Source organism: Lynx rufus, unplaced genomic scaffold (genome assembly GCF_022079265.1).
Source record: "Lynx rufus isolate CCGP_SWC_20201006 ecotype Redwood Valley unplaced genomic scaffold, mLynRuf1.p SCAF_6, whole genome shotgun sequence".
Classification (NCBI taxonomy): domain Eukaryota; kingdom Metazoa; phylum Chordata; class Mammalia; order Carnivora; family Felidae; genus Lynx; species Lynx rufus.
This window is the reverse complement of record NW_025814878.1, coordinates 117,005,474-117,031,535: the sequence shown is the minus strand read 5'-3', so window position 1 is coordinate 117,031,535 and position 26,062 is coordinate 117,005,474. Positions and strand designations below refer to the sequence as shown.

Genomic DNA, 26,062 nt, shown 5'->3' with positions numbered 1-26,062 from the left:
GGGAACTGAGATGAATGTTGGTGTGTAACTGGTTCCCAGACCAGCAGGCATCAACATCCTCTTGGAACTTATAGAAATGCAGATCCTCAGGCCTACTGGGATATACTAAACCAGAAACCAGTTGACTACAGCAATCTGTTTTAACTAGTCTGGGAGAATCTCATGAATGAAGAGTTGGAAGCTACTACTGCACCACTTCCAAAGTATAGCACATCCAGGGTTCATTTGGGTTATGGCTCTGTGTCCTGTTTTCTGTTACCCTTTGGCATTTTCTCAGTTAACACAAGGGAAAGATAACTAGTGAGGGATGCCACGTCATGGTCTAAAGTGACTTACACCTAAAACCTACCCCATGCTTCTAAGTACACAAAATAAGTCTCAAAGCTACCTTAGAAATTTAAGTTAACATAATTTTCCTTGGCCCTATTTTCAGTAATTCTGGGGACTAGTGCAGTTCTCTCCATTCCTCTCATTTCAGCATGCTTTCTGCCTGGAGCCAACTTTTGCAGGAAAAAAAAAGTTGTGCAACTTTAACAGTGTATAAGTAACTTCTCCCATTCTAAAAAGTACTTAAAAAATTTTTTTGTATCTTTTTTGTTTTTGAGAGAGACAGAGCACGAGTTGGGGAGGGGCAGAGAGAGAGATGGAGCCACAGAATCCAAAGCCAGCGCCAGGCTCTGAGCTGCCAGCATGTGGGGCTCAAATGCAGGAACCGTGAGATCATGACCTGAGCCAAAGTGAGTCACTTAACCGACCGAGCCACTCAGGCGCCCCTTAAAATTTTTAATGTTTATTTTTTGAGAGAGAGAGAGCGCGAGCATGAGTGGGGGAGGGGCAGAGAGAGGGGAGGAGACACAGAATCTGAAACAGGCTCCAGGCTCTGAGATACCAGCACTGAGCTCAATTCGGGGGTTGAACTCTGGAATGGCAAGATCATGACCTGAACTGAAGTTGGATGCTTAACTGACTGAGCCACCCAGGTGCCCCAAAAGTCTACTGAATGAAGGGAATAAGCTACATACTAGCATTCATTTTGAATGAATTCTGCTTTATTAATTGTTCATCAGTATTTGTAATTTGTAATTTTTTTTATTTTTGAGAGAGTGTGAGCAGGGGAGGGGCAGAGAGACAGGGAGACACAGAATCCACAGCAGGCTCCAGGCTCCAAGCTGTCAACACAGAACCCAATGCAGGGCTTGAATCCACAAACCGCAAGATCATGACCTGAGCTGAAGTCGAATGCTTAACTGACTGAGCCACCCAGACACTCTAGTGTTAGTGCTTCTTAACAGCAATTGATTTGACAAAGTTGCGAACCTCCAGGCCATCCCTCAAGTTTGGGTCAGGAAAATTCTAGACAATAGGCTCACACAGTATAATTAGGAAGTTAAATAAGCTGGGTGAGTAGGATAATCAGAAGACTGGCATGGGAATCCTTGGGGACCGATACTCTTGGCAGTATAGGGTTGGCAAGGGGAGCAACCATTCCCCTTCAAGGCAAGGCACAGGCAATTTGGCAAGGAGATGAGGGGTGGGACCCCAATGTCAAAGGACATGCTCAGGGAAGCCAGTTGTACATGCAGTATGGGAACCATTCTGGCAACTTGAGCCATGAGGCTAGGCATCAGCGAAGGTTGACGGCTCAAGCTGTTCGCAAAGGCTTGTGGTTAACCTGGCAAAAAGACAATGGTGATGACACTTGGGAACCAGGTACCCTATTCTCCCAGCTCCCCATTTGGATGAAGGCTGAAGGGAGGACATGCATTTCCAGGAGTCTTCTAAGAAGTTTTTTTTCTGCCACCCTACCCTACCCTCTTGTCAAGTGGTCATTAGGACCCATGTACAGCAACATATCACTGAAGAGGAGCGGAGAGGGCCAGAGCCCTTTCACAGACCCTCCTCATCTCCTAATCTCTCAGTGCATTCAATGAAGGCCTCAAGAAGGCTCCAAGGAAACTAACTTGAAGGGCACTTCTATATATTTTTAATTTTTATTTTTTGAGAGAGAGAGAGAGAGAGAGCGAGCAGGGGAGGGCCAGAGAGAGAGGGAGAGAGAATCCCATGCAGGTTTTGCACTGTCAGCACAGAGCCTAATGCAGGGCTCGAACTCAAAACTGAGATCATGACCTGAGCTGAAATAAGAGACACTTAACCAACTGAACCACCCAGGCACCCCTATATATATATATATCTAGATATATATATATATATATATTTTTTTTTTAAATGTTTATTCATTTTTGAGCAACAGAACAGGAACGGGGGAGGGGCAGAAGAGAGAGGGAGACAGAGGATCTGAAGCTGGCTCTGAGCTGACAGCAGCGAGCCTGATGTGGGGCTTGAACTTACAAATCGTGAGATCATGACCTGAGCTGAAGCTGGATGCTCAATCGACTGGCCATCCAGGTACCCCATATTTTATATAAATATAAATATAAGTATATATATATAAAATCCCCTCAGCAATTCAACATAGTAAATAGTATTATTAACATGATTTTAAGGTGAGGAAAGAGGTACAGGGAAGTAGAGAACTTGTCTAAGATCACAGCTAGCAGGCACTGAAGCCAGGATTCACACCAGAACAGTCTGGTTCCAGGGCCTGCTTTCTGACCTCTACCATAATCTATAGGTGAATAAACAGACACCAAGAAAAGCAGTAATATGCCTTGGAATTAATTGTCAACAGGCTGCAACTAGTTTCTTGTGCTAGTGGGGCCACAAGGCTCTAGAGGATGGTCAGCCTGGGTTTGAAGCCTAGCTTCACCAGCTGTATGACAGGGGCTAAGTTCCTTAACATATTGGAAGTTGTTTCTTTACTTTGTAAAATACTACTTACCCAAAGGATACTTTGATTTTAAAAAACAAACCATATGTGTAGAAGCTTAGCAGTGTGTCTGGCACATAGAAAACAAAAATGTCAATGGTCCCCAAGCCTCCTTAGTGCTGGTCCCACTACTAGGCCCGCTGCATCACATGCCCCAGGAACCCAGAAATTCTGTTCCACAGCTCCCACCCTACAGACCCTCACCTGGGAGATGCTGACGCCTGTGAGTCTTTCCACGCTCTCTGGCAAGCGGCTCAGTATGTCCAGTACTTCCCCCGTCACTTTGGCCGCCCCCATGGCCCCGCCTCCACTGGACACCAGTGTGATCTTTTTGGCAGAGGTCAAGGGACCACTGATCTCCTCTGCTACCTGGTAGGTGAGAGATGCCCACTCAGCACCTGTGGTCTGACCACACTCCTTCCTAAAACGCCTTACCCTGGGCTTCAAGATCCTTGATCTGCTTCACTTTGTAAAGATCATCCTTCCTCACTTTGGTTGCTGGCTTATAATTCCCACCCCTAATTTATGGTCCCCTAGCCTGGTTCTCCCCAAGCTCTTGCCCCTCATTTCCGCCCACCCTACATTCCCTGGTTCTGTTCTTCTCCTGGTGCCCACACAACCTCCAGACCTGGGGCAGCTTCTCCAGCAGCATGTCCAGCTGAGCAGCCTCCTGGTACAGCTGGAATGCTTCCGCTTTCTTGGCCATCTGCTCAGCCTCGGCCCGGGCTCGAGCCCCTATGGCAAAGGCCTCAGCCTCCCCACGCATCTGAGAAGGGTACAGGAAAGTTGTGGTACTGATGGCTATAGTTAAGGATAAGGAACCCCAGCTGATACAGCAACCCCTACTCCCTCCACAAGCCAGCAAGAGCCCCCTCTTAACTCACCCTCACAGATTCAGCTTCTGCCTCAGCCTGCATAATCAGTTGAGACCTGGGCACAGAAGGGGAGGGAGGGGCTGAGGAGGGGCAAAAGGCAGACCCCATTGGAGAGACAGAGGCTCCTGTAACCCGAGTTCCATAGAACTCAGTTCTTCATCTGGGGGCACCCACATGGTAAAGGATCCAGGATGGGGCCTGGGAAGGGGCATTTACTTCTCTGCCTCAGCTAGGCGCTCCAGCTTGTAGCGCTCAGCCTCGGCTGGCTTCCGAACTCGGGCCTCCAGCTCCTTCTCTCGGCGGGCGATCTCCTGTTCCTGCACTGCCACCTGCTGGGCCCGCTCCACCACCTGCACCTGTACCCGCTGCTCCTCGATCTGCTGCTTAGTCTTGGCCACCTGGGTAGGAGTGATGCTCAACATCAGGGCTGAAGGGCAAGTTCCCAGGAACCGCAGAGAGAAGCCAGAGCTCCGGAGAGAGATATAAACAGAGTAGGTACATGAAGTTAGTCCTTGGCGGGTTCAGCCAGCCCAGCAAAGTCCATTTCCCATTTGGATCCTAGTCATAGCTTGGGGGATGGCCTGATCCTTCTCAGAGGCAATATCAAGGGTAGGGCATTTTCTAGGCAGCCTCAGCATCAAGAGATGCGTAGGGCTGGGATCCAGTCCCTGTTCTCCCTTGGCCATGCTAAGTTTCCCTCTGTTGAGCTCCCCTATTAGTCTATTTCTCCACAGTGTCCATTGCTAGAGTACGAGCACTGGAGGGCTCTGGTGCACAGTGGCCGTCTTACACCTTTAGGCTCACTCAAACCCATGTACTTCTCTCCATCTGTACTCCTGTAAACTTCCTGCAAGTCACCCTCAATTCTAGCCTGACCTGCCAACAGCTGCCTACTGGCTTGGGGCGGGGGCAGGGGCGGGTGTATGTACGTATCTTTTTCACTTTTATTTTTTGCATATGGTACAAATTCAAAAGAAAAAAAAATGAATAATGATAAGCAAGGCTTCCATCCACTTATTTCCTCAAACCACCTTGTTCCTTTCCCCAGAAGCAACCATTGTGACCAGCTTCTTGTGTATTCTTCTCCCAGGGGCATTCAAAGCATCTACAAGAATGTGTACATATAGAATTCCTCTTATTTAGGCATATTTCTTTTTCTAATTCCTTGTAGAGTACAGAGATCAGAAGGCTCTTGCCAAGATTTTGGTGAGAGGTACCAGAGAAAAACATGTGTCTTTATTATCTCACTGCTCTGGCTCAGCCATGTACCAACATCCCTGGAGTCTTATCAATACCAGAGATGGTGCCCAGCCTCTAATGCAGCCATCTGTTCACTCGAGAACAGTGCTTCTGAGTATGGCACCCTCCAGTGTCTTTGACCCTAAAATTCCAAACAGGTTCCAAACTGGACTAGTTGCTCTCTACCCCAGAGTGCAGGATCTCTCTGTGTTGGAGTCCCTCCTGCCCGCTTTAAGCCCTTTTTTTTTTTTTAAATGTTGTTTATTTTTGAGACAATGCGAGAAACAGAGTGAGAGCAGGGGAGGGGCAGAGAGGGAGACACAGAATCTGAAGCAGGCTCCAGGCTCTGAGCTGTCAGCCCAGAGCCTAATGCAGGGCTTGAACCCACAAACCATGAGATTATGACCTGAGCAGAAGTTTGACGCTCAACCCACTGAGCCACTCAGGCACCCCTCCTGTTTAAGCCCACCTTTTGATGAAATAACCCCCAGCAGCTTCCTCAGAAAGAGTATGTGGACAATAAGTTTTTGAGATCTTGCTTTTCTGAGGCTTTTTTCCCCTACCTTTCTATTTGAATGACAATTAGGTTGAGTACAAGTTATTATGTTAAAATTCATTTTCCCAAAATAAATAAATAAAGTTTTAAAAAGGTTGGTGGGGGGGACACCTGGGTGGATCAGTCAGTTAAGCGTCCGACTTTTGATTTCAGCTCAGGTCGTGATCTCACAGTTCATGGGTTTGAGCCCCACGTTGTGTCAGCTCAGCCTACTTGGGAATCTCTCTCTCTCCCTCTCTGTCTCTCCCTCACTTGTTCTCTCTCTCTCTCTCTCTCTCTCTCTCAAAATAAGTAAGTAAACTTTAGAATTCATTTTCCATCAGCACTTTGAAAGCATTTCTCCATGGTCTTCTAGTTTCTTGAGAAATCTGAAGTCATTTTGATGCCTGACCCTTTGAGATCTGTTCTTTTTCTGTGGAAGCTTTTAGATCCTTTCTTTGTTCTCCATGTTCTGAAATTTCACAGTGTAGTTGTTTTTCATTCATTGTATTACATACTTGGTAGAGGGTTTCAACCTAGAAAGTCATACCTTTCAGAATAACCATTTAAAAATGTTTTCCAGGGGCGCCTGGGTGGCTCAGTGGGTTAAGCGGCCGACTTCGGCTCAGGTCGTGATCTCGCGGTCCGTGAGTTCGAGCCCCGTGTCAGGCTCTGTGCTGATGGCTCAGAGCCTGGAGCCTGTTTCCGATTCTGTGTCTCCCTCTCTCTGACCCTCCCCCGTTCATGCTCTGTCTCTCTCTGTCTCAAAAATAAATAAAGCTTAAAAAAAAAAATTCAAAAATAAATAAATAAATAAATGTTTTCCGTTGGTAATTTTCCTCCCAGTTACTTTGTTCTGTTGATTTATTAGATTAATAAATCTACAGATTAGGATTAATGAATTTATTAAAATTAGAATAATTTATTAGAATTAGGTTAATAAATCCCTTGATTAGAATTTCTTTCAATGTGATTTCCGCCCTCATTTCTGCCATCTTATTAATTTCTAGGAGCTCTTTTAATTATTTACTTATTTTTAATTATTATTATTTTTTATTTTTGAGAGAGTGAGAGAGAGCACACACGCACACACCAGTGGGGGAGGGGCAAAGAGAGAGGGAGACACAGAATCTGAAGCAGGGTCCAGGTTCAGAGCTGTCAGCACAGAGCCCAACACAGGGCTCAAACACACAAACCGTGAGATCTTGACCTGAAGTCGGACATGCAACCAACTGAACTACCCAGGCACCCCTAGGAGCTCTTTTATTTATATGTTTATTTATATTATTTTTGAGAGAACGTAAGTGGGGAAGGGGCAGAGAGAGGGGGAGACCGAGAATCCCCAGCAGGCTCCACACGTCAGTGCAGAGCCTGATGCGGCGCTCAATCTCAGGAACCGTGAGATCATGAACTGATCAAGATCAGACGTTTAACTGACTGAGCCACCCAGGCACCCCTAAGAGCTCTTTTTTTGTTTTCTGTTCTATGTCCTGATTTTCTGGATGTGAATTTTCCTCTTATCTCACTGGGGGTATTAAAAATTTTTTTTTAACTTTCTTCTCCCTGCATAGTATATATATCCTTCAAATCACTTTGCTGTTTGTGGTTTTGGTCTCAGTCTTCCATGTTGCAGTATTCCCTCATATATCAGGTAATTCTTGGCTGTCTGCTCACAGTAAAGGAGGTTTAAAACAGTGAAAGGAAACTGTGGGCATGTGGATAAAGCTTGTTGACTTTGAGCTTCACTCTAGGGTGACTGGGCAGGTCACCTGCTGAGGAACCTCTGATTCAGAATCTTTAAGCCTTTCCCTTTGGATTGGTCATGTTCCCCAGCATGGTCTTCTGATGTCTTCTTTGGAAGATGGAGGGTCTGGGGGGCAAATGGGGTAAGGGAGTTAGGGGAGGCTGTCAGCATTTAGTATTCAATGGTCAGTCACATCGTGCCTGTCATTGATAAAGTACCAGGCCCTCACCTGTTTCTAGCTGGCTCATATCATATCCTCTAGTTTTCTCTTGTCAGATAATAAACTTCCCAATGTCTACTAGGGCAGAGAAGGGCCTATGACCAAAGACATAGGGAGCCAGAGAGGAGCTGAGAAGTGACTTTTTATCACATTTACCTCATTTCTCCTCATTTCAACAGTCTCATCACAACTCCAGAAGCACCTGTTGCTGCTATCTCCTGAGCCTCAGCTGATTACATTGTTTCTCCCTGCAGCTCTGGCTCAGCTGTCTCAGACCGGCTTAGTCAATTATGATGGCTTTCTGGCTTCCAAAATGATATTATGCTTTCTGTTCCTTCTGATTCTATTCTCTGCATCTGTTTTTGTCTTCCCTTTCTTTTCAAAAATCACTCTATGTGGTTTTAGTGAGGTTTTAGAGGGAGTGCAATTAACTATATTTATTCAATCCATCATCTTTGAGAAAGCTTCCAACTTAAATTCCTGCTTCCTCTCTTGTCTTCTGACAATCAATTCTCCACATAGCAGCCAGACTGATCCTTGTGAAAATGTAAATTAGACCATGGCACCATGCTGCTTAGAGGTCTCCAACAGTATGGGACACCTAAGTGCCTCAGTCAGATGAGCGTCTGACTCTTGGTTTTGACGCAGGTCATGATCTCATGTTTCGTGGGGTCGAGCCCTGCACTGGGCTCCGCATTGGTAGTGTGGAGCATTCTTGGGATTCTCTCTCCCCCTCTCTCTCATCTTCCCCTGCTCTTGTGTGTACACTCTTTCTCAAAAAAAAAAAAAAAAAAAAAAAAAAAAAAGTTCTCCAATAGCATTCTACTGGGTTTTGAATTCTAAGTCTCTATCACGACCACCTGAACCCTATGTGACCTGGCCATGCCTACCTTGCCATCTCACTGCATACCAGCCACACCAGATCAGAACCCTCCTTTCTGTTCCTGGGATATACCAAGCTTTCCTACCTCAGGGCCTTTGCACATGATGGTCCTCTGCCTAGCCACATATGGCTATTTATATTTAAATTAATATTAAATACATTTAAAAATTTTGTTCCTACATTTCACTAGCCACATTTGAAGCACTGAACATCACAGCACAGAGACGCCTGGGTGGCTCAGTGGTCAAGCATCCGACTTCAGCTCAGGTCATGATCTCGCAGTTCGTGAGTTCAAGTCCCACATTGGGCTCTGTGCTGACAGCTCAGAGCCTGGAGCCTGCTTCAGATTCTATGTATCCCTCTCTCTCTGCCCCTCCCCCACTTGCATTGTGTGTGTGTGTGTCTCTCTCTCAAAAAGAAATAAACTTGAAAACGAATAAAAACAATTAAAAAATGTGTAAAAAAAAATCACAGCACAGATTTACAGCACTTCCATCATCATAGAAAGTTCTATTTGAACAGCATTGGCCTAGAATGTTCTTGGTCCACAACTCTTTACATTGCTGCCTCCTTCTCATCATCAGGTTTATCTCATAAATCACTTCCTCACTGAAGCTTTCTTGGATCACCCCTAACCTAATATAGTACCTCTCCACTGTTTTTTGCTCACTCTGTGTATTTCTATCATAGCACTTAAACAAGAACCCATAAAAATTATGTACTTGCTTATTAGCTGTTTCCTGTGTTATAATGTAAGCTCCACAAGGGCAGGAATCTTTTCTGCCTTATATCCTTACCTCCAAAACAATGTCTGGCACATAGTAGGCACTTAATACATATTTATTGAATGAATCCTTATTTCATGAGCACCTAGCACAAAGCCTGGCACAAAATAAAGAACTCATAAAAGCTGGAACAGAGCCAAAATCAGCTCAATCCTTTGATCTTCAGACAAATAAAGCCATTTTTAGAAGGTTAAGGACCACTCAAGCAAATGGTTTCCACAATGTTAATGCTTTTCAAACTCCAGTGTGTACATGAATCTCCTGGGGATTTTGTTAAAAATGCAGGCTTTGGGGGCACCTGGCTAGCCCAGTTGGTAAAGCATGTGACTCTTGACCTCAGGGTCGTGCATTCATGTCCCACACTGGGTCTGCAGCCTACTTTAAAAAAAAAAAAAAAAATGCAGATTCTGATTCAGTCAGTAGGACTGGAGCCTGAGATTTTGTATCTAACAAGTTCCACAGTGATGCTGATGCTGATGCTGCTGGTAGGCAGACCATGCTGAGGAGCAAAGCACTATGCTACACTCAATTACCTGTCAAACCACCAGGAATTTAACATCATAAACTAAAGAGGTTTTGCACTTCATTAGGCTTTCAGCCTGTACCAATTCTTGGCAAAACCAAATTTCATAATATTGCCATCCTTTGGGTAAAGGTCTCAAAATACAGTTGATTTTCATTATTTGTGGTAGATCTGTTCTATAGAGTAGCCATGAATACTGAATTAGCAAATACTTATTTTGCTGTTAGGTTCCTGTGAGCCCTTGGTCACAACATTTTCATCAACAGATTAGTATATGTCCTTGTTTTAATGTGTTTCTGTTGAAAGACACCTTATGTAATATACATTGTTAATTCATTAACAACGAACTCATAGCCAAAAGCACTATAACTCCTGTCTGAAAGAAGCTTATCTAACACATATATTTTTTCTATAGGCATATCACAGCCTCCTTGCACTTAGAAATACTTAGCACTTTAGCAGTACGCTTGGGGGCCATTTTAAACAGCAAAATCACCAACAAAAAGTACAAAAATGCAAAGAACGTGGCAGTAAATATACTGTGAAAACGACAGTTTACCTTATGAGAGCTGAAACAGGAAGGCAGAACGTCTTGTTCAACCTCTGCTGCACTGTTAGGCAACTTAAAGTTTTCACTGCTCTGTGCATTGTGTGCAAATGGCCACAAAGGTGCCACAAGTACTGTTTCTGGGATTACCAATAAATTTTTGAGTAGGCAAATTCTCAAATACAGAATCTGCAAACAAAGAGGACTGATCATGCCTCCTTGCAATATCAAGGGCTGCCCATATCTCACTTTGCAGGATTCAAAGCTCACATCCATGTTTTTCTTCCTCATGCCCTTCTTGGATCACCAGGGCTGCTGTGAGCCCATGGAAAATCAGAAAAAGGTGCCCCTTCCCCTGGGTGGATGCGGAACCATTGACCTGTGGCAGAATGCACAGTATGGTGAGCAGAGCATGGGCTGGATCCTAGCTCTGCTTCACCCCATTCACCCAGGTGCCCTTTCACAGGGAACAGTCTGCCCAAACATATGACCAGTCCTATTGACCATATCCCTTCTTGGCCTTTACTTTTCAACTGAAATGGTTAGGTTTTTCAAATCTTCCTCATATGGAGGAGTTGGGTCAGAAATGGACAGCCAGAGTAAAGGGATCAGAGTTAGAATCTGAGAAAGTGTGGTAGCCTGAGATGGAGGGCCTGAGAGGAACTGCCCAGTGTGGTAGCTCTGACCTGAAGCTGATAGGCCAAGTCAGCCTGTGCTCGGCGGGTGTTGACCTCGATGTCATATGCAGCCTTCTTTAGCTCATAGTCTCTCTGTGCTTTGGCCATCTCGATCTCACTCAGGTACTGAGCGGACACCTTTTCCTGCTTGGCTTTGGCCTCCTGTCCACACAGAGATCAGGAAGGAAGTCAGAGTAGGGAGAGGAAGGCCCCGCGGGGAGAGCCTGCTCCTCACCAGGCTCCCCTGCACGTGGCCTCATCTATGTCCTCTGCCAACCCAGCTCTACCAGACCTCACTCAGATGTGCCTCTTCCATCCCCTCTCCTGCTGCATGCCCAACAAATCCATAGTGACCAACTGACCCCCCAAGTGGGATCTATCTCACCCGGATCCCAGCATCTCTTTTGGCTTCTGCTTCCCCAATCCGAGCATCTTTTTGGACTTGAGCGGTTCGAGCCTTCCCTAAAGAGTGCAAATAATCCTGTGGGAGAGAAGCAGAAATCAGAATCCTCAGGAAGGTTTAAGAGATGGGAGCAGGGAACTGGAGAAGATCAGCCACCTAGGTATACCTGATCATCATGAATGTCCTTCAGGGTATAGCTAACCACACTGATGCCCATGTTGACCAGGTCTGAGGAGGCCACTTTGAAAACTTGCTCTGAGAATTTCTGCCTGTCCTTATAGATTTCCTAGGGTAACAGAATGGTAGGAAGGAGGAATTTAAGCTCTCAGTCCTCTGGCTACTGTCTCCCACAGACTAGCTTGGCCCAGAGGCCCAACTCACTCTGGTATGCCTTCCAGATCTTTCCCTGCCCTCAAGCCCACCTCCACAGTCATGTGGGCCATGATAGCCCTCTGGTGGCCCTCCAGAGTCTCCAGTGCAATGTGGGCAATCTCAGCCTCTGTCTTCCCCAGGAACATCTGGCAGGCAGCTGCCAACATCTCCTTGTTCTGCCCCTGGATTTTCACCTGTAGCCAGAATAGGGATAGAGTGAGTGTGGTGAAGGTCTCATGAAGCCAGGTAGGAAGCAGGAAAAGAATGGAAGAGTCAAGTGCCTCGGGAGTCCCTGGAGAAGGTGAGACTTCGCAGAGAAATTTCTCTGCAGCCAGAGGTTGGGAAGGCCATGGTCAGAAGATTCTTAATGTCTGGGGACACAGAAGGTGATGAAGGAATGGACATCAGGGGAAAGGCTCTGAAAGCCTCACCTGGGCAATGCCAGTGACTGAGATGGGGACCCCATGGCGAGTGTAAACCTTTTCACTCTTGACATTGAGGGTCAGTGTGTTGAGAGAGATCCTATGGGAAAAAGGAGTGGACAGTGAGAAAAAAAAAAAAGGAAAGAGAGAAAACTAGGGTTCCCCTTCCCTGGTTCTCCTTCTACTTACCTCTGTATTTGCTGGATGCAGGGCAGGACAAAAACACGCCCTCCAGCTACCATGACTGGGGGGCTTCGGCAGAAACCTGCAAGGTGAGGAGGCAGTAAGTTGCAGTGGTGAGGGGTAGGGCTAGAATATGGAAGACTGAAAAACTGGGGTTGGGGGGATAAACCCCACGAAGAAATCTGGGAGCTGGAGGGGAGACAGTCTGGGCCTCGGAAGGGTAGCGACTGGTGATCACAAATGGGTGGCTTGCAGCCATGCGGGGTGGGGTGGACAGAAGGCTTGGCTCTGGGGAGCTGGTAGGGAGAAGAAAGGGCAGAGGCAGGACCGCAAGAGTCTGGGGGGCACTGGCTGAGAAGAGAACATTACTTACCGGAGACCACCATGGCCTCATTTGGGCCACAGGTGAAAAACATGGCTCAGGTTAGAGCTGGAGGAAAGGGAGAGAAAAACTTTGCGGGCGAGGTCCACAGAAGTGAATACTCTCTCTTTCCAAGGCCCAGTCCCTTCCACACCCGTGGGTCCGTTAAGACATTTCCCTCTGCAGTCCCACAGATCCCCAGCGGCTCCCTCCCACGCCGGCTTACGGCCACTCCCTGCCCCTGCCCCGTCCCGCCTTCAGTGAGGACAGTTTCTCGCTTATCTGATAATGCTCTCCCGCGCCTAGCGGACCCCAGACCTTGAGCCACCCTCCCAGCTCCTCCGCAGCCCGACTACATCTCCCCTCCCCACCCACCTCCCCGCACGCTGGCTGCGGCCGGGCTGGGGTCTCGGCAACGGCTGGGGCGCGCAGCCGATCTGGGGACTGAGCAGCGGTCCCGACGCACCGCCTTCCGGAAAGCTGGGCCAGCGCTGGCGCCGCTCACCCGGCCGCACCCTGTTGCTGCGGCAAACGCGACCCCGCCCCACGCGGCGAGCCAGCCCCCCTCACCCCTGCGCCCTCGGTCCGCCCCTTTCCCGGCAGGCCACGCTCTGGTTCGCAGCCAGCCAGCCAGCCAGCCAGCAGCAGGGCCTACCGAGGCTGCTGGGCTAGCGGCCGCCCCCGCCGTCGCCCTTCCCCAGCTGCGAGCTCCGCCCCGGGATGCAGGACGTGACTTCCGTGGGCCTGGCAACCCAGGGCGGGGGACATTGCTTCATCTCGGATTTGCTCGGCTGTGCTAACTGGGAAAACCACGCGTTGGGCAAAGAACGACCGCATCCGGTCACCTGGGGCGGAGCGCCCGCTAGGGACGTGGACCCAGCTCCTCCCGCCGGCCCGAGGAAGAATGGGGAATCGCCGCTTGCAAAGATACATTCAGATGACTGCTGACCGTAAATCGAGTTTATTTGTGTTCACAGAACATACCGGGCGACCCCACAGCCGCCCCCGATAGCCCACCGACCTTTGACACTGTAGCCACCCCTTGGGGGCAACTTCGAGGAGATCCTCGGACAAGGACCTTATTCCCAACAGTCCGCCAAAGCCTCACACAATAGATCCGCGGAGGTGACATCCTGGAGGACGGAATACCAGTCCCTAAACCTAAGACCCGCCACCATCCTTGCCTCAGCCCGGGCGCTCTCCAGGACCCAGATCCTCTCCATTCCTTCTCGGGAGAAGGATCTCCTTAAGTTCTGGGAGCCCTGCTTCCACGTTTCCCACAAAGCTCAAATACTAAGAGATCTGCATTTTCAGTAGGGGGGCACATCTCACACCCCTGCATAAGTTAAAATAAATATTACATACACCCCTCCATCACCTAGGGGAACATACATAAATACATATATAAATATTAATTAGGATCAATAAGAAATAAATTAATGACGCTCTTCCCCACCCGGTCTCGCCCCGGAGTGTCGGTGCTCCTCTAATCCCAGGCTCGGGCTGGAGTCTCCGCTGCAGTGTTGTGAGTTAAAATTGCCTCGGAAGTCCCAGTTTGGGATACGATCTCGCGCACCAGGTACACCTGGTGTTTCTTTGTTTTTTCGGATTCTTTTGAGGGGGATGTGGGGAGTCCCGGTTAGAAGGCGGCCGGGTGTTGCTGGAGAAATGTGCTGAGGTCCAGAGCGTAGTCTGAGGGCTCAGAGGTCAGATTAAGGGACTCGAGGACCGGGGGCGCAGGGGTGGGCGTGGGGGATGCGCCACTGGAGGTGTCCTCCGGAGCCAAGGGTGCCGGCACACCCTCTTCAGCCATCAGGATCTGGCAGAAGATGACGGTGAGCAGAAGAAAAAGGAGCCTTTTGGCAGGGTTCGGATCCTCGACTGGCAGCTGGCGCCGGACCTGAAGAGAGACAACGAAGGGAACAGGTTAGCTGAGATCTCGGGGTTCGGCTGTTCCCGCTGCCCTGCCCCACCTGCTGCCGACTTCCTCCACACTCACCACTCGTGGGTACAGGACCCTACGGCTGCGCTTTCGATGCCCGCGGGAGGCGCTGGGGCGCGCGGCAGGGGCCACCGCGGGCTCCGGAAGAGGGTCGAAGGTGAAGATCTCAGGACCAGATCCCCGCCGGGGTCCGGGGCTGGTGGAGGAGACAGGGGTTGGGGCCCGCAGAACGGTCATGGTGGGGAGGGAGCTGCGAGAGTGACACATCGTGAGCTGAGCTGGGCGGAAGACCGAATGAGGACCCGTGGTCGTGCGGAGCAATTTTTGTGCGCCCTGGAATGGGCGGATCCTTTTTGACTCCACCCACGACTGGGAGTGGTGGCCGGAGCGAGCTGGAAATTCCGAAGATTAAGCCGAGAGAGGGAGTGGCCTATGCAAGTTTAGGCGCCCAAGTGTGTGTTGTGAGTGTGTGAGTTGTGAGTGGAGTGGGTGAGTTCCCAGACTTCAGGCACATGTCGGGACATGTGGTAGATGGAGACGGGCTAACAGATAGCTTAGAAGGTGGTTGGGCCACAGGTCCCATCTCTTGGGAAGCAGGACTTACAAAAAGAAATCTTACTGCTACAATAGTGACCTAGCAAGTCAGGAAATTACAGTTACACAGGCACATTTATACCCTCGTAGATGCACGCAGAAAACGCACACACCCCAAGAGGAAAGTCATTACTGAAATAGCCAAGACGACATGGAAAAATGAACTACACACAGACACAATGCTTCCTGCCTCAACACACACTGTATTGTAGGGGCAGTAAAAATGGTCTCTTCTTTGGCTGGTCTAATAATTAAGTTGATATAAGATAGATTAACAGGAAAAACAACAAGTTTAATTACCTACTTCTGGAACCCAGGAAGCCATGAGACTCAAGGCAGTAAAGCAATTGAGGCTTGTAAGCAATCTTGAGCTAGGGAATGGATCAGTGGCCTGGGGCTTCAAAGAGGAGGAGGCCAATTCAGAGGAAGATAAGAACCGAAGTTTGGGAGTCAGAAGTTTGCCTTGCCAAGAGTAAGTCTTTCAGATAAAAGGTTATCTGTGTAATAGCTCTCTTTATCTTTCAGGCCTCTATCTAAATTCTTTTAGCCAGTTGAGGGAGAGAGGTAAAAAGCTTTTCCTGAGTCTTCTGGGTGTTGATTGCCTTCAGCTCAAAATAATTCACATGGCATAGTGGCACATTTTGGGGTGGCCTATTCTGCTCTTCTTTAACGTGTACATAACACATGCATGTGCGTGTGCGCACACACACACAGAGCAAAGGTGCAGAGACTTTGCAAGGACAACATAACAAAGCTACCCACTTAGATGTGTGCAGAAATGCTCACATAAGGCTGGTGCAGAAAGGCAAGAGGTTAGCAGCCACCCAGATTTGTCCCTTGTCATATAGAAAAAATAACAAAATGTATGTGAAGAACATTTTAAACTGTGAGATGTTATGCAAATATGGTAATGGTAATAAGAAGGGAGAGGCGCTTGGCTAAAAAAAAAATAGAGAATTGACACATTTTCATAACTGCCTTAGAGACAGCTGCTCATGGACACACAATTTAACATCCTTTGAGCATTCACTGGTGCTGGGTACCCTGTTGAAGGTACTGATCAAAGTACTAGGGTTATGAATTCCAGCATATGGGCTGCTGAGTGAGGCAAGCCAGATTTAGTGGGCACCTCACCCTTGTGGGCCTTACCTTATGCATGCGGGGGGGGGGGGGGACCCCAATCAGGAGAACTGTTTTGAGGATCTTTTTTAATTTTTTATTTAATTTTTTAAAATTTCCATCCAAGTTAGTTAGCATATAGTGCAACAATGATTTTAGGGGTAGATTCCTTAGTGCTCCTTACCCATTTAGCCCGTTCCCCCTCCCATAACCCCTCCAGTAACCCTCTGTTTGTTCTCCATATTTATGAGTCTCTTATGTTTTGTCCCCCTTCCTGTTTTTATATTATTTTTGTTTCCCTTCCCTTATGTTCATCTATTTTGTCTCTTAAAGTCCTCATTTGAGTGAAGTCATATGATTTTTGTCTTTCTCTGACTGACTAATTTCACTTAGCATAATACATTCCAGTTCCATCCACGTTGTTGCAAATGGCAAGATTTCATTCTTTTTGATTGCCGAGTAATACTCCATTGTATATATATACCACATCTTCTTTATCCATTCATCCTTCGATGGACATTTGGGCTCTCTCCATACTTGGGCTATTGTTGATAGTGCTGCTATAAACATGGGGGTGCATGTGCCCTTAGAAACAGCACACCTGTATCCCTTGGATAAGTGCCTAGTAGTGCAATTGCTGGGCCATAGGGTAGTTCTGTTTTTAGTTTTTTGAGGAACCTCCATACTGTTTTCCAGAGTGGCTGCACCAGCTTGCATTCCCATGTTTTGAGGGTCTTAAGGAAACTGAAGACTAAGTGTAAAGGGGGACCCAAAGGAACTAGTGTTCACGCCTGTCTAATCAATAAGGTGGAAAAAACGAAAAGGTAAGACTTCATGGAAGAGTGGCATTTGAGATGACTTTGAACTGTGGGTGGGATACCACAGAGTCAGATGTGTAAGATGACTGTGAGGAAGAGAATGGAATCAGCAAAGGCCTTGAGCTGGAAAAGTACAGGATATGTTTGGGGAATCACAAGAAAAACAATCTTATGGTAAGTTTCCTGTAAAGGAGTAGTGGAAAGTAATGATACTTGAAAGGAGGTAGGCAGAGTGGAGAGAACTTAGCTGCCAGGCCAGGAAATTGAGTTTGACTCTAGATTGTGGATTCTGTGGGTCATGGGAGGATATAAAAGGAGGACAGTTCAAGCTGGGAACTAAGTAGGGCATGGGATAGGAGGCTATTGGAAAGGTTCAGGTGGAAGATAACAAGGGCCTGAGATGGGCTATGGCAGAGGGAACCAGGAAGAGGGGTGCAGTAAGAGACACTTGTAGCACAAGACCACAGGGATTTAGTAATGAGATGGGAATCGTTAGAATCATGGAGCATGGAGAGTGCGGTGCTGACAGTTAAGAATATGAAGGCTTTAAGGCTGACTCCAGGGATTTGAAATGCATCTGGCTCAGGTCTTTACTCCAGATCATATTATGCCTGGTGCACACAGAGTACGTATATGATCTCTTCCATTACAGTCTGTGCTGTGTCACACATGTCTTTGTGCCCTCCATAAAACCCAGCAGAGTGCCTTACATGTAGTAGTGGCTCAACAGTCTTATTAAATGAAAGCTGAAAATGCACATATGGTATTCACACAGTGGCTGGGTCACCCCAAGCTTTGAGACATGGATACACTCTTTCAAGCCGCACATACAAAGTTACATCTTAAGAACAGCTGGGACAATTCTTTTTTTTTTTTTTTTTTTTTTTTTTTTTTTTTTTTTGAGAGACAGAGAGAGACATGGCACAAGTGAGAGAGAGCAGGAGACACTGAATCCAAAGCAGGCTCCAGGCTCCGAGCTGTTAGCACAGGGCCCGATGAGGGGCTCGAACCCATGAACAGGAGCTCATGACCTGAGCTGAAGTTGGATGCTCAACCAACTGAGCCACCCAGGTGCCCCTAGCTGGGACAATTCTTACACACATAACAAACAAGGAACATATGATGGTGTTTCTCAACCAAGGACATGTGGGATGCAAATAGAGGACATCCCCACAACTGGGCTAAAATAGATACACTATTTCTGTATATACAACTGCTTCCTGGGCCTCTATGTTTCTTTATTTTACACCCATCATTGCTGTCTAAACTCATGTATTACACACTTCTTCCTGACCAACATAAAACACACCTCTACAGAAACACATCCCTTTCCCATACCTGCCTTTCACACCTGCCACCATTCTTGTTTTCACACCCAAGCAGTGAGCCCACACAGCTACCTGCATCCTTATTCCAAGGGAACCTGCACGCCACACAACTATTAAAATGAATACATGACTATTGGCATGTGTGCATGGGCCCACATACGTGCTCACACAGATGTAAATTGGGGGTGGGGGAGATAGTGATGATGGAAGAAACAGGCTTGGTGGGAGAGAGGTGGGGGCACCCAAGGTCAGGAATGCACAACTTGTTTATGATGGAAATTTTCTCTAGGGCATTAGGCAGGGGAGGGGAAACAAAGCCGGCTGTCAGGATCTTGTTTCACCACTACCTCCCACATCTGGAATCTGGGCCTCCAGCTGGGCCTAGTTATCTTTACTGTCCTCCCGGCACAGAGAGACCTTTCTTTGTGGCAAGGCTAGAATGGGACAGAGCAGAACGAGACAACCCATACTGCTCGCCATTCCTTCTCAACCAATGTCATCCCTGTTTCTGCTACCCTCAGAGACACACAGCTCTCCCCACCACCTCCTGACACACAGGAAGCTAGGGAAAGGTTGAGAGTGAATCATTAAGCCAATGAAAGGGTGCGGGGGGGGGGGGGGGTGAGTGCTGGGGGATGAGTTAAGGCCAGGAAGGGCCAGGGGCTGAGATGGCAGCTGCACCAGTTCTCACTGCCCTAATCCTGGGCAAACAGGCCGCTGGCCCCTTTCCATTCCACTGCTCTCACTGCTCCTCATTTCCTCTCCATCTTCCCCAGGATTGCCATGCTCCTTCACTCCCCTCATTTGACCCGTGAGCTTGACCTCCTGCCAACCTCTTTCTTAGCCCCGTGTGCATTTTCTTACAACACTTGCTACCTTGGGGAATCATTTTATCTATTTGTTTACTTTTTGTTGTTTTGTCTCCCCCACTGGAATATAATCTCCATAAATATACAGGACCACATCCGCCCTTTTCCTCATGATGTCTTGGTGGTGTCTCCAGTACATGGCCTTTCACCTAGTAGGGGGTTAATAAATATTCTTAAATCCATCTTCTCTGAGGAGCTACCCCTCACCCTCAGAGGTATCTGTTTATCCAGCTGTGTCCCTTCAAAGGTCCCCCCCCCCCCCCCCCGCCAATGCTTCCTCTCCAAAGAGGAGACGGGGGATGCTCAACTGTGGCTCAGGGGAATCTGCCATTAAATTGGAAATAACTGTGCAGGCGATGGTTGGCAAAGCCCTGGCCCTCACTCTGTATAAATCCCTGGCATAAGAGTGAGTCGTGCCTGTTGGCCACCTAGAGTATTGCTGCATTGCTGACTGAAGGCTAGTATGGGGGACAAAGGTAATGGGAAGGAGACAGATATTTGGAAGTGGGAACTTTTGAAAAAGGGAAACAGGGTTAGAGGGCTGGAGTCAGGGTACTCAAGGAATAGAAACGGAAAAGCTCAGCAGCACCTGGATGTTTGGTAGATATTCAGTAACTTTGTCGACTTGACTTGGTTTTGCAGTAGAAAGGAGACATGATGTAGCAAAAAGAGCATATTAGAATCTAGTGGTATTAGAGGAAACTGGGTTTAAACCCCAGCTTTGCTACCTATTAACTATATGATATTGGGCCAGCTACTTAATTTCTCTGAAAAGTTTCCCTCAATTGAAATGTGGGTGCACCTGCACCCCAAAGTTTATAGCAGCACTATCAACAATAGCCAAAGTATGGAAAGAGCCCAAATGTCCATCGATGGATGAATGGATGAAGAAGATGTGGTATATATATACAATGGAGTATTACTCAGCAATCAAAAAGAATGAAATCTTGCCATTTACAACTACGTGGATGGAACTAGAGGGTACTATGCTAAGCAAAATTAGTCAGTCAGAGAAAGACAAAAATCATATGACTTCACTCATAGGAGGACTTTAAGAGACAAAACAGATGAACGTAAGGGAAGGGAAACAAAAATAATATAAAAACAGGGAGGGGGACAAAACAGAAGAGACTCATAAATATGGAGAACAAACAGAGGGTTACTGGAGGGGTTGTGGGAGGGGGGATGGGCTAAATGGGTAAGGGGCACTAAGGAATCTACCCCTGAAATCATTGTTGCACTATATGCTAACTAACTTGGATGTAAATTAGAAAAAGAAAAAAAAAAAAAAAAGAAAAAAAGAAAGAAAAATGGGCAAATTGGCTTTCAGGTTACTGTGAGGATTAAGTATATAAGTATACTGCTCCTAGGCACATAGCAGGCGCTTTTTCCCATGATGGCCACTATTATGATTATATGAAGAGGGGCTACTTCGGGGGAGATATGGGCAGCAGTGAGCTAATCCAGGAGTAGAAGACTAGGGTGACAAAATAGCCTCAAAGTGCTAACGTCATCAGGACATAGAATTTCTCTTTTGGGGTGCCTGGGTGGCTCAGTCAGTTAAGCGTCTGACTCCGGCTCACGAGTTTGAACCCTGCATCGGGCTCTGTGCTGACAGCTTGGAGCCTGGAGCCTGCTTCAGATTCTGTCTCCCTCTGTTTCTGCCTCTCCCATGCTCATACTCTGCTTTTCTCTCTCTCTCAAAAATAAATAAACATTTTAAAAAATTAAAAAGAAAGGAATTTCTCTTTCTCTTTTCGCCCCAACCCCTTCCTTCCCTCTCCATCTCAGGCAGGTTTTGTGGCTTTTTTCTTTTCTTCAGAGAAGCAGAGACTTCTGCATTCCTAGTTCTTGTTCAGCGAGTTGACTGATTTTAAACACCCTTCCCCTGGCCCCATGCACACACATTCTAGCTGGAACAATTCTTGCCAGAGGCATGGCAGTAGGGTGAGCTGGTGAATTCTTGGCAGCAAGTTAATAAATGACCCTCAAAGATGCCCATTTGGGCCTTAGGAAGGTCAAGATCAGGCCCTGACAGTTTTCCCTGATGCAAAAGGAAGGCAAGAGTGCCTGGAGCACCAAGGCAAGGTCACAAGAGAGCATGATATCCCCTGTCCTAGTATACAGCCTGGTCCATGCTAGTTCAGTCCAACTCAACCAAAATTTCCTGGAGGCTGCTGAGAATGGGGAGCTGGGAAAGGACCCAATGTGCCTGTTCTTGTGTCAACACTGGCTTTCTAGGACCCGGTGTTGTAGTTCCTCCCTTTGGCCTCACATTTCTTCCTATCAGATAATAACTCCATGAAAGCAGGACTTTATCCATCTTGTTCACTGCTCTATCTTCAGTGCCTAGAACTTTACTTCTCCATCATTACAGGCTGCCTGAAAAAGCTGGACACGTAGGGCCCTTTAACTCAATGTTACAGAGTTGTTCATGTGGGAGACAGCTTGCATCTCTCTGTAGAGTGCTCCCATGTCAGTATTGGAGAGTATGATTGCAATTTAATTCAAAGCATAATATGGGTGGTGGGGAAGGGGAAAGTGCAACAAGTAAAGTATTCCCCCCTTTGTCCAACCTTTTCAGACAGCCTGTATTTACTGGATGAGTATCTGTAAAGTCAAGTGTTTAGATTAAAGGCTCTCTGATGTCTCTCCCTCCTCTGCAACCCCATGATTCACAGTGTCTCCCATGGGTTCTCAAAAGTTAAACTAGGCCTCCCTCCTACTTTCAACACAGCCACCATAAGCCCTTTTCTTTGAAGGTTGGGAGAGGCCTCTAGGGGTGGGATGAGAGCTCCAGGCTGGCCTGCCTCCAGCTGCCAGCCGGCCCTCCTCCTGGTATCGCGTGTTAGCACTAGGGCTTGACTGCCTGCCAGGGGGTGAGCCCTGAAGCTGGTTTTCTGGGAAGGGTAGGTGCCTGTGTGACTCAGAACCAAGTAGGGGAAAAAACATGTTCACTCAATCTCCGGCACCCTCCTGCCTGGCCTGGCTTTGGCCATGAGCTCATGAAAGAGGAAGCTGGGCCAGGCAGACAGTAACCCTGCCTTCCCTCAAGTTTTCTCTCCGTGGCCTCACAGATTCCCTGGAGTGTCTGGGCCTCATGTTGCCGTCATCCTGGCTCCAGAGTGGCCCTGACCCTTTTATGACAGTCTCCCTTCCCAGACGATTGGTCAGTTGTTTCCCCAGGTTGGAAATCCCACCCGGCACAGAAGGGAATTGCTCACAAGGGGAGGCTGAAAATACTCTGTCCCTTGGGTCTGTTGATCTCCACCAGGAACCACGACTTGTTTGGGTTTGCTCCTGTAACCACTGAATCTCTGGAATAGACCAAGAGGTTCTAACCCTGAGAGCCTGAATTAAGGAGCTAGGGTTCCCAGTTCAGGAAAGAAACAGAGGGTCTCAAACTACTGGGCAGCTGAGCTACTCTCAGGGTTGCTTTATACTGAGACTTATCTAATATTTTTGGCATGCAGAACAGTCCACTACCAGAAATGCACTTTTTATTTCAGTGGAAATTATGACAAGGATGGGCCACAAAGAACCTTCCTAACTCTCCTTCCCACTGTCCATCTTCTATGTCTTCCCCAGAGCTTTCTTGTTAAAAGATGGACTTGACTGGGGTGCCTGGGTGGCCCCACTCTGACTTTGGCCCAGGTCATGATCTCACGGTTCGTGAGTTTGAGCCCTGAGTCAGGCTCTGTGCTGACAGCTTGGAGCCTGGGGCCTGCTTCGGATTCTGTGTCTCCCTCTCTCTCTGCCTCTCCCCAGCTCATGCTCACACTCTGTCTCTGTCAAAAATAAACTTTAAAAAAAAAAATTAAAAAAAAAGATGGACTTGACCAAGTCAGTGCTTGCCAAGCAATTCTGTGCCTCCAAACTCTCCAGTAGGGCTGCGCTGGTTTCCCGATCTAAGTCCGGGCAACTTCGTGGGCTTTCTCTCTCAACTCCCCCAATGCTTTCCTCCTGACCGGAGATACAGCACTATTTTTTCACATGTGCCAAACTCTTACTCATTGGACCCTTCACACATGACACATGCAGTTTCCTCTCTTTTTTCCTCTCCATCCTCCTGGGAATACCCTGCCCTTACTCCCACATGCAGAATTAGTCCATCTACTTCTTTTTTTTTTAAAATTTTTTTTTTCAACGTTTATTTATTTTTGGGACAGAGAGAGACAGAGCATGAACGGGGGAGGGGCAGAGAGAGAGGGAGACACAGAATCGGAAACAGGCTCCAGGCTCCGAGCCATCAGCCCAGAGCCCGACGCGGGGCTCGAACTCACGGACCGCGAGATCGTGACCTGGCTGAAGTCGGACGCTTAACCGACTGCGCCACCCCGGCGCCCCTAGTCCATCTACTTCTTTTAAAAAAATATATATTTATTTATTTTTGAGAGAGAGAGAGAGAGAGAGAGAGAGAGAGAGAGAGAGAGAACACAGGTGGGGGAAGGGCAGAGAAAGAGGGAGACACAGAATCCGAAGCAGGCTCCAGCACAGCAGGCTGTGCTGACAGCTCGGAGCCCCAATGCAGGGCTCAAACTCACAAACCTGTGAGATCATGACCTGAGCTGAAGTCAGACACTTAACCAACTGAGGCACCCAGGCACCCCTAGTCCATCAACTTTGTACATAAACCTCTTGAGGCATAAAACACAGTTTACTATAGTCATTTGTTTATTGATCTTTCTGATTGCCTGGACATGCCATTGCCCTTTCTGGTTGCCATGACCAGACACTGTGATGCAGCCATTTTGATGCCAGGAACATTTTGACAAGGCAAAAAAAGTTATTAAATTGGGGCGCCTGGGTGGCTCAATAGCTTGAACGGCCAACTTCAGCTCAAGTCATGATCTCGCGGTTTGTGAGTTCGAGCCCCGCATCGGGCTCTGTGCTGACATCTCAGCCTGGAGCCTGCTTCAAATTCTGTGTCTTTCTCTCTGCCCCTCCCCTGCTCATTCTCTCTCTCTCTCAAAATAAACATTAAGAAAAGTTTTTAAAAAGTTATTAAATTGTCAGCACTTAGAGAAAATAAAAAAGAGGGGTGTCTGTGTGACTCAGTCAGTTAAGCATCTGACTCTTGATTTCGGCTCAGGTCATAATATCACAGTTGTGAATTGGAGCCCCACAACAGGCTCAGTGCGGAGTTCAGAGCCTGCTTGGGATTCTCTCTGCCTCTCTCTCTCTCTCTCCCTCTCTCTCTGCCCCTCCCCTGCTCGTTCTCTCTCTCTCTCTCTCTCTCTCTCTCTCTGTCAGAATAAATAAACTTAAAAAAATAAATAAAATCAGAAAGAAATGTACAAACCAGGTTTTCTCAACCCATCTCTATGGGTTGTGCTCATCCTGACTCCTACCTTTTCACATAGAAGTTGCTAGTGTTTGATGATATTACCTTTTATAAAAAGTCAGGTATATTGAAGTATAGCTTACATACAGTAAAATGCACCCTTTTTAGGAGTACAGTTTGATGAGTTTTGACAAACTAATATAGTTGTGCAAGTGTCACCCCAACATGATATAGAATATCTCCATTGCCCCAGAAAGTTCCTCATGCTCCTTTGTAGTCAATACTTGCTCTCCACTCCCAGCCCCTAGTGACTACTTATCTGATTTCCATTCATGTAGTTTTGCCTATCCTAAAATGTCATATAAATAAGACTATATGAGACACTCTTTTGTGTCTGGATTATTTTGCTTAGTATAATATCTCTGTGATTCATCCATGTTCTTGCACAAATCAGTAGGTCTTTCCTTTTGATTTCTGAATAGTATTCCATTGTATAAATATACCACAGTTGGCTACTCATTCACCATTGGTGGACATTTGTGTTTTTTTCTTCTTTTTGGCTATTATGAATAATGCTGCCGTGAACTTTTTATATGACTCTTTTTGTGGACATGTGTTCTTTTATTTTTCTTGAGTAAGTATCTAGGAGTAGTATAATTAAGTATAGATTTAACTTTATAAGAAATTGCCATGTTGTTTTCCAGAGTGGTTTGCCATTTTATTCTTTGACAGGACTATTTTAAGGAAGATGCCTCAAAACATCTCTGTTGCTGGGGCAGCTGACTGGCTCAGTTGGTAGAGCATGCAACTCTTGACCTCAGGGTGGTGAGTTCAAGCCCTACTTTGGGCTAAGTATAGCTTACTTAAAAACAAAACAAACAAAAAATCCCCGTCAACCAAATCTGCCAAGTGAAAATGTTTTCTTCATCAGAGAACAGGTTCTCTTTTAGATTACCTCAAGGGACAGGGATGGGATGGAATGCAGCTATGTCCTTGGTTAGCTATTGATCCTCTAAAGGACTGGCATGTCCTCAGGATGCTGCAGCAATTTCCCTTGGAACTGCAGCAGCTCCAGGAACACACCCTCCTGACCTCACCCAACAACCTTGTGGCTCAGTATCTCTGTCTGCCTTGCTTCCCGCTCCCTTGTAGGCACTGTTCTTTCTGACTGCTATACATGAATCAATTCAGTTAGTCTTCACAAACCCCTACTATTATTATTTATACCCTCATTTTACAGAGGAGGAAAATGAGAGGTTCAATGAGGCAGCTCAATTTCCCAAGACTGCATTACCATAAAGTAGTAGGAGTTAGACTGGATCTCTGGTCTATCTCATTCTGCAGTCCAGCTGTGTGGCATATTGATCAGAGTGAAGTCCAGAGCTAGTCCACTTGGGTTCAATTTCATTGTTCAAATTTATATAGTATTCGTAGTAAGTCTCTGAAAAGAGGGCTTTTATAACATCTATTTTACAAGTGAAGAGATACCAAGGCTGTTATGCAGCAGCAGAG

General features: G+C 47.1%; 2 protein-coding genes across 2 annotated transcripts; both read right to left on the bottom strand.

The window, feature by feature from the left end:
• Nucleotides 1-1,475: 1,475 nt before the first annotated feature.
• On the bottom strand, nucleotides 1,476-13,098 carry FLOT1 (flotillin 1). Its single transcript, XM_047103143.1, has 13 exons — nucleotides 12,972-13,098; nucleotides 12,609-12,665; nucleotides 12,242-12,317; nucleotides 12,062-12,152; nucleotides 11,681-11,824; nucleotides 11,425-11,544; nucleotides 11,241-11,336; nucleotides 10,865-11,017; nucleotides 3,919-4,100; nucleotides 3,712-3,757; nucleotides 3,456-3,593; nucleotides 3,032-3,196; nucleotides 1,476-1,672 (listed from the first exon to the last, which is right to left on the bottom strand). Exons 2-13 carry the CDS (start codon nucleotides 12,649-12,651, stop codon nucleotides 1,643-1,645), a joined length of 1,284 nt encoding a protein of 427 aa, XP_046959099.1. The 5' UTR covers nucleotides 12,652-12,665; nucleotides 12,972-13,098; the 3' UTR covers nucleotides 1,476-1,642.
• A 443-nt stretch (nucleotides 13,099-13,541) lies between these two features.
• IER3 (immediate early response 3) lies at nucleotides 13,542-15,851 on the bottom strand. Its single transcript, XM_047102832.1, has 2 exons — nucleotides 14,596-15,851; nucleotides 13,542-14,496 (listed from the first exon to the last, which is right to left on the bottom strand). Exons 1-2 carry the CDS (start codon nucleotides 14,803-14,805, stop codon nucleotides 14,236-14,238), a joined length of 471 nt encoding a protein of 156 aa, XP_046958788.1. The 5' UTR covers nucleotides 14,806-15,851; the 3' UTR covers nucleotides 13,542-14,235.
• Between the last annotated feature and the right edge of the window lie 10,211 nt (nucleotides 15,852-26,062).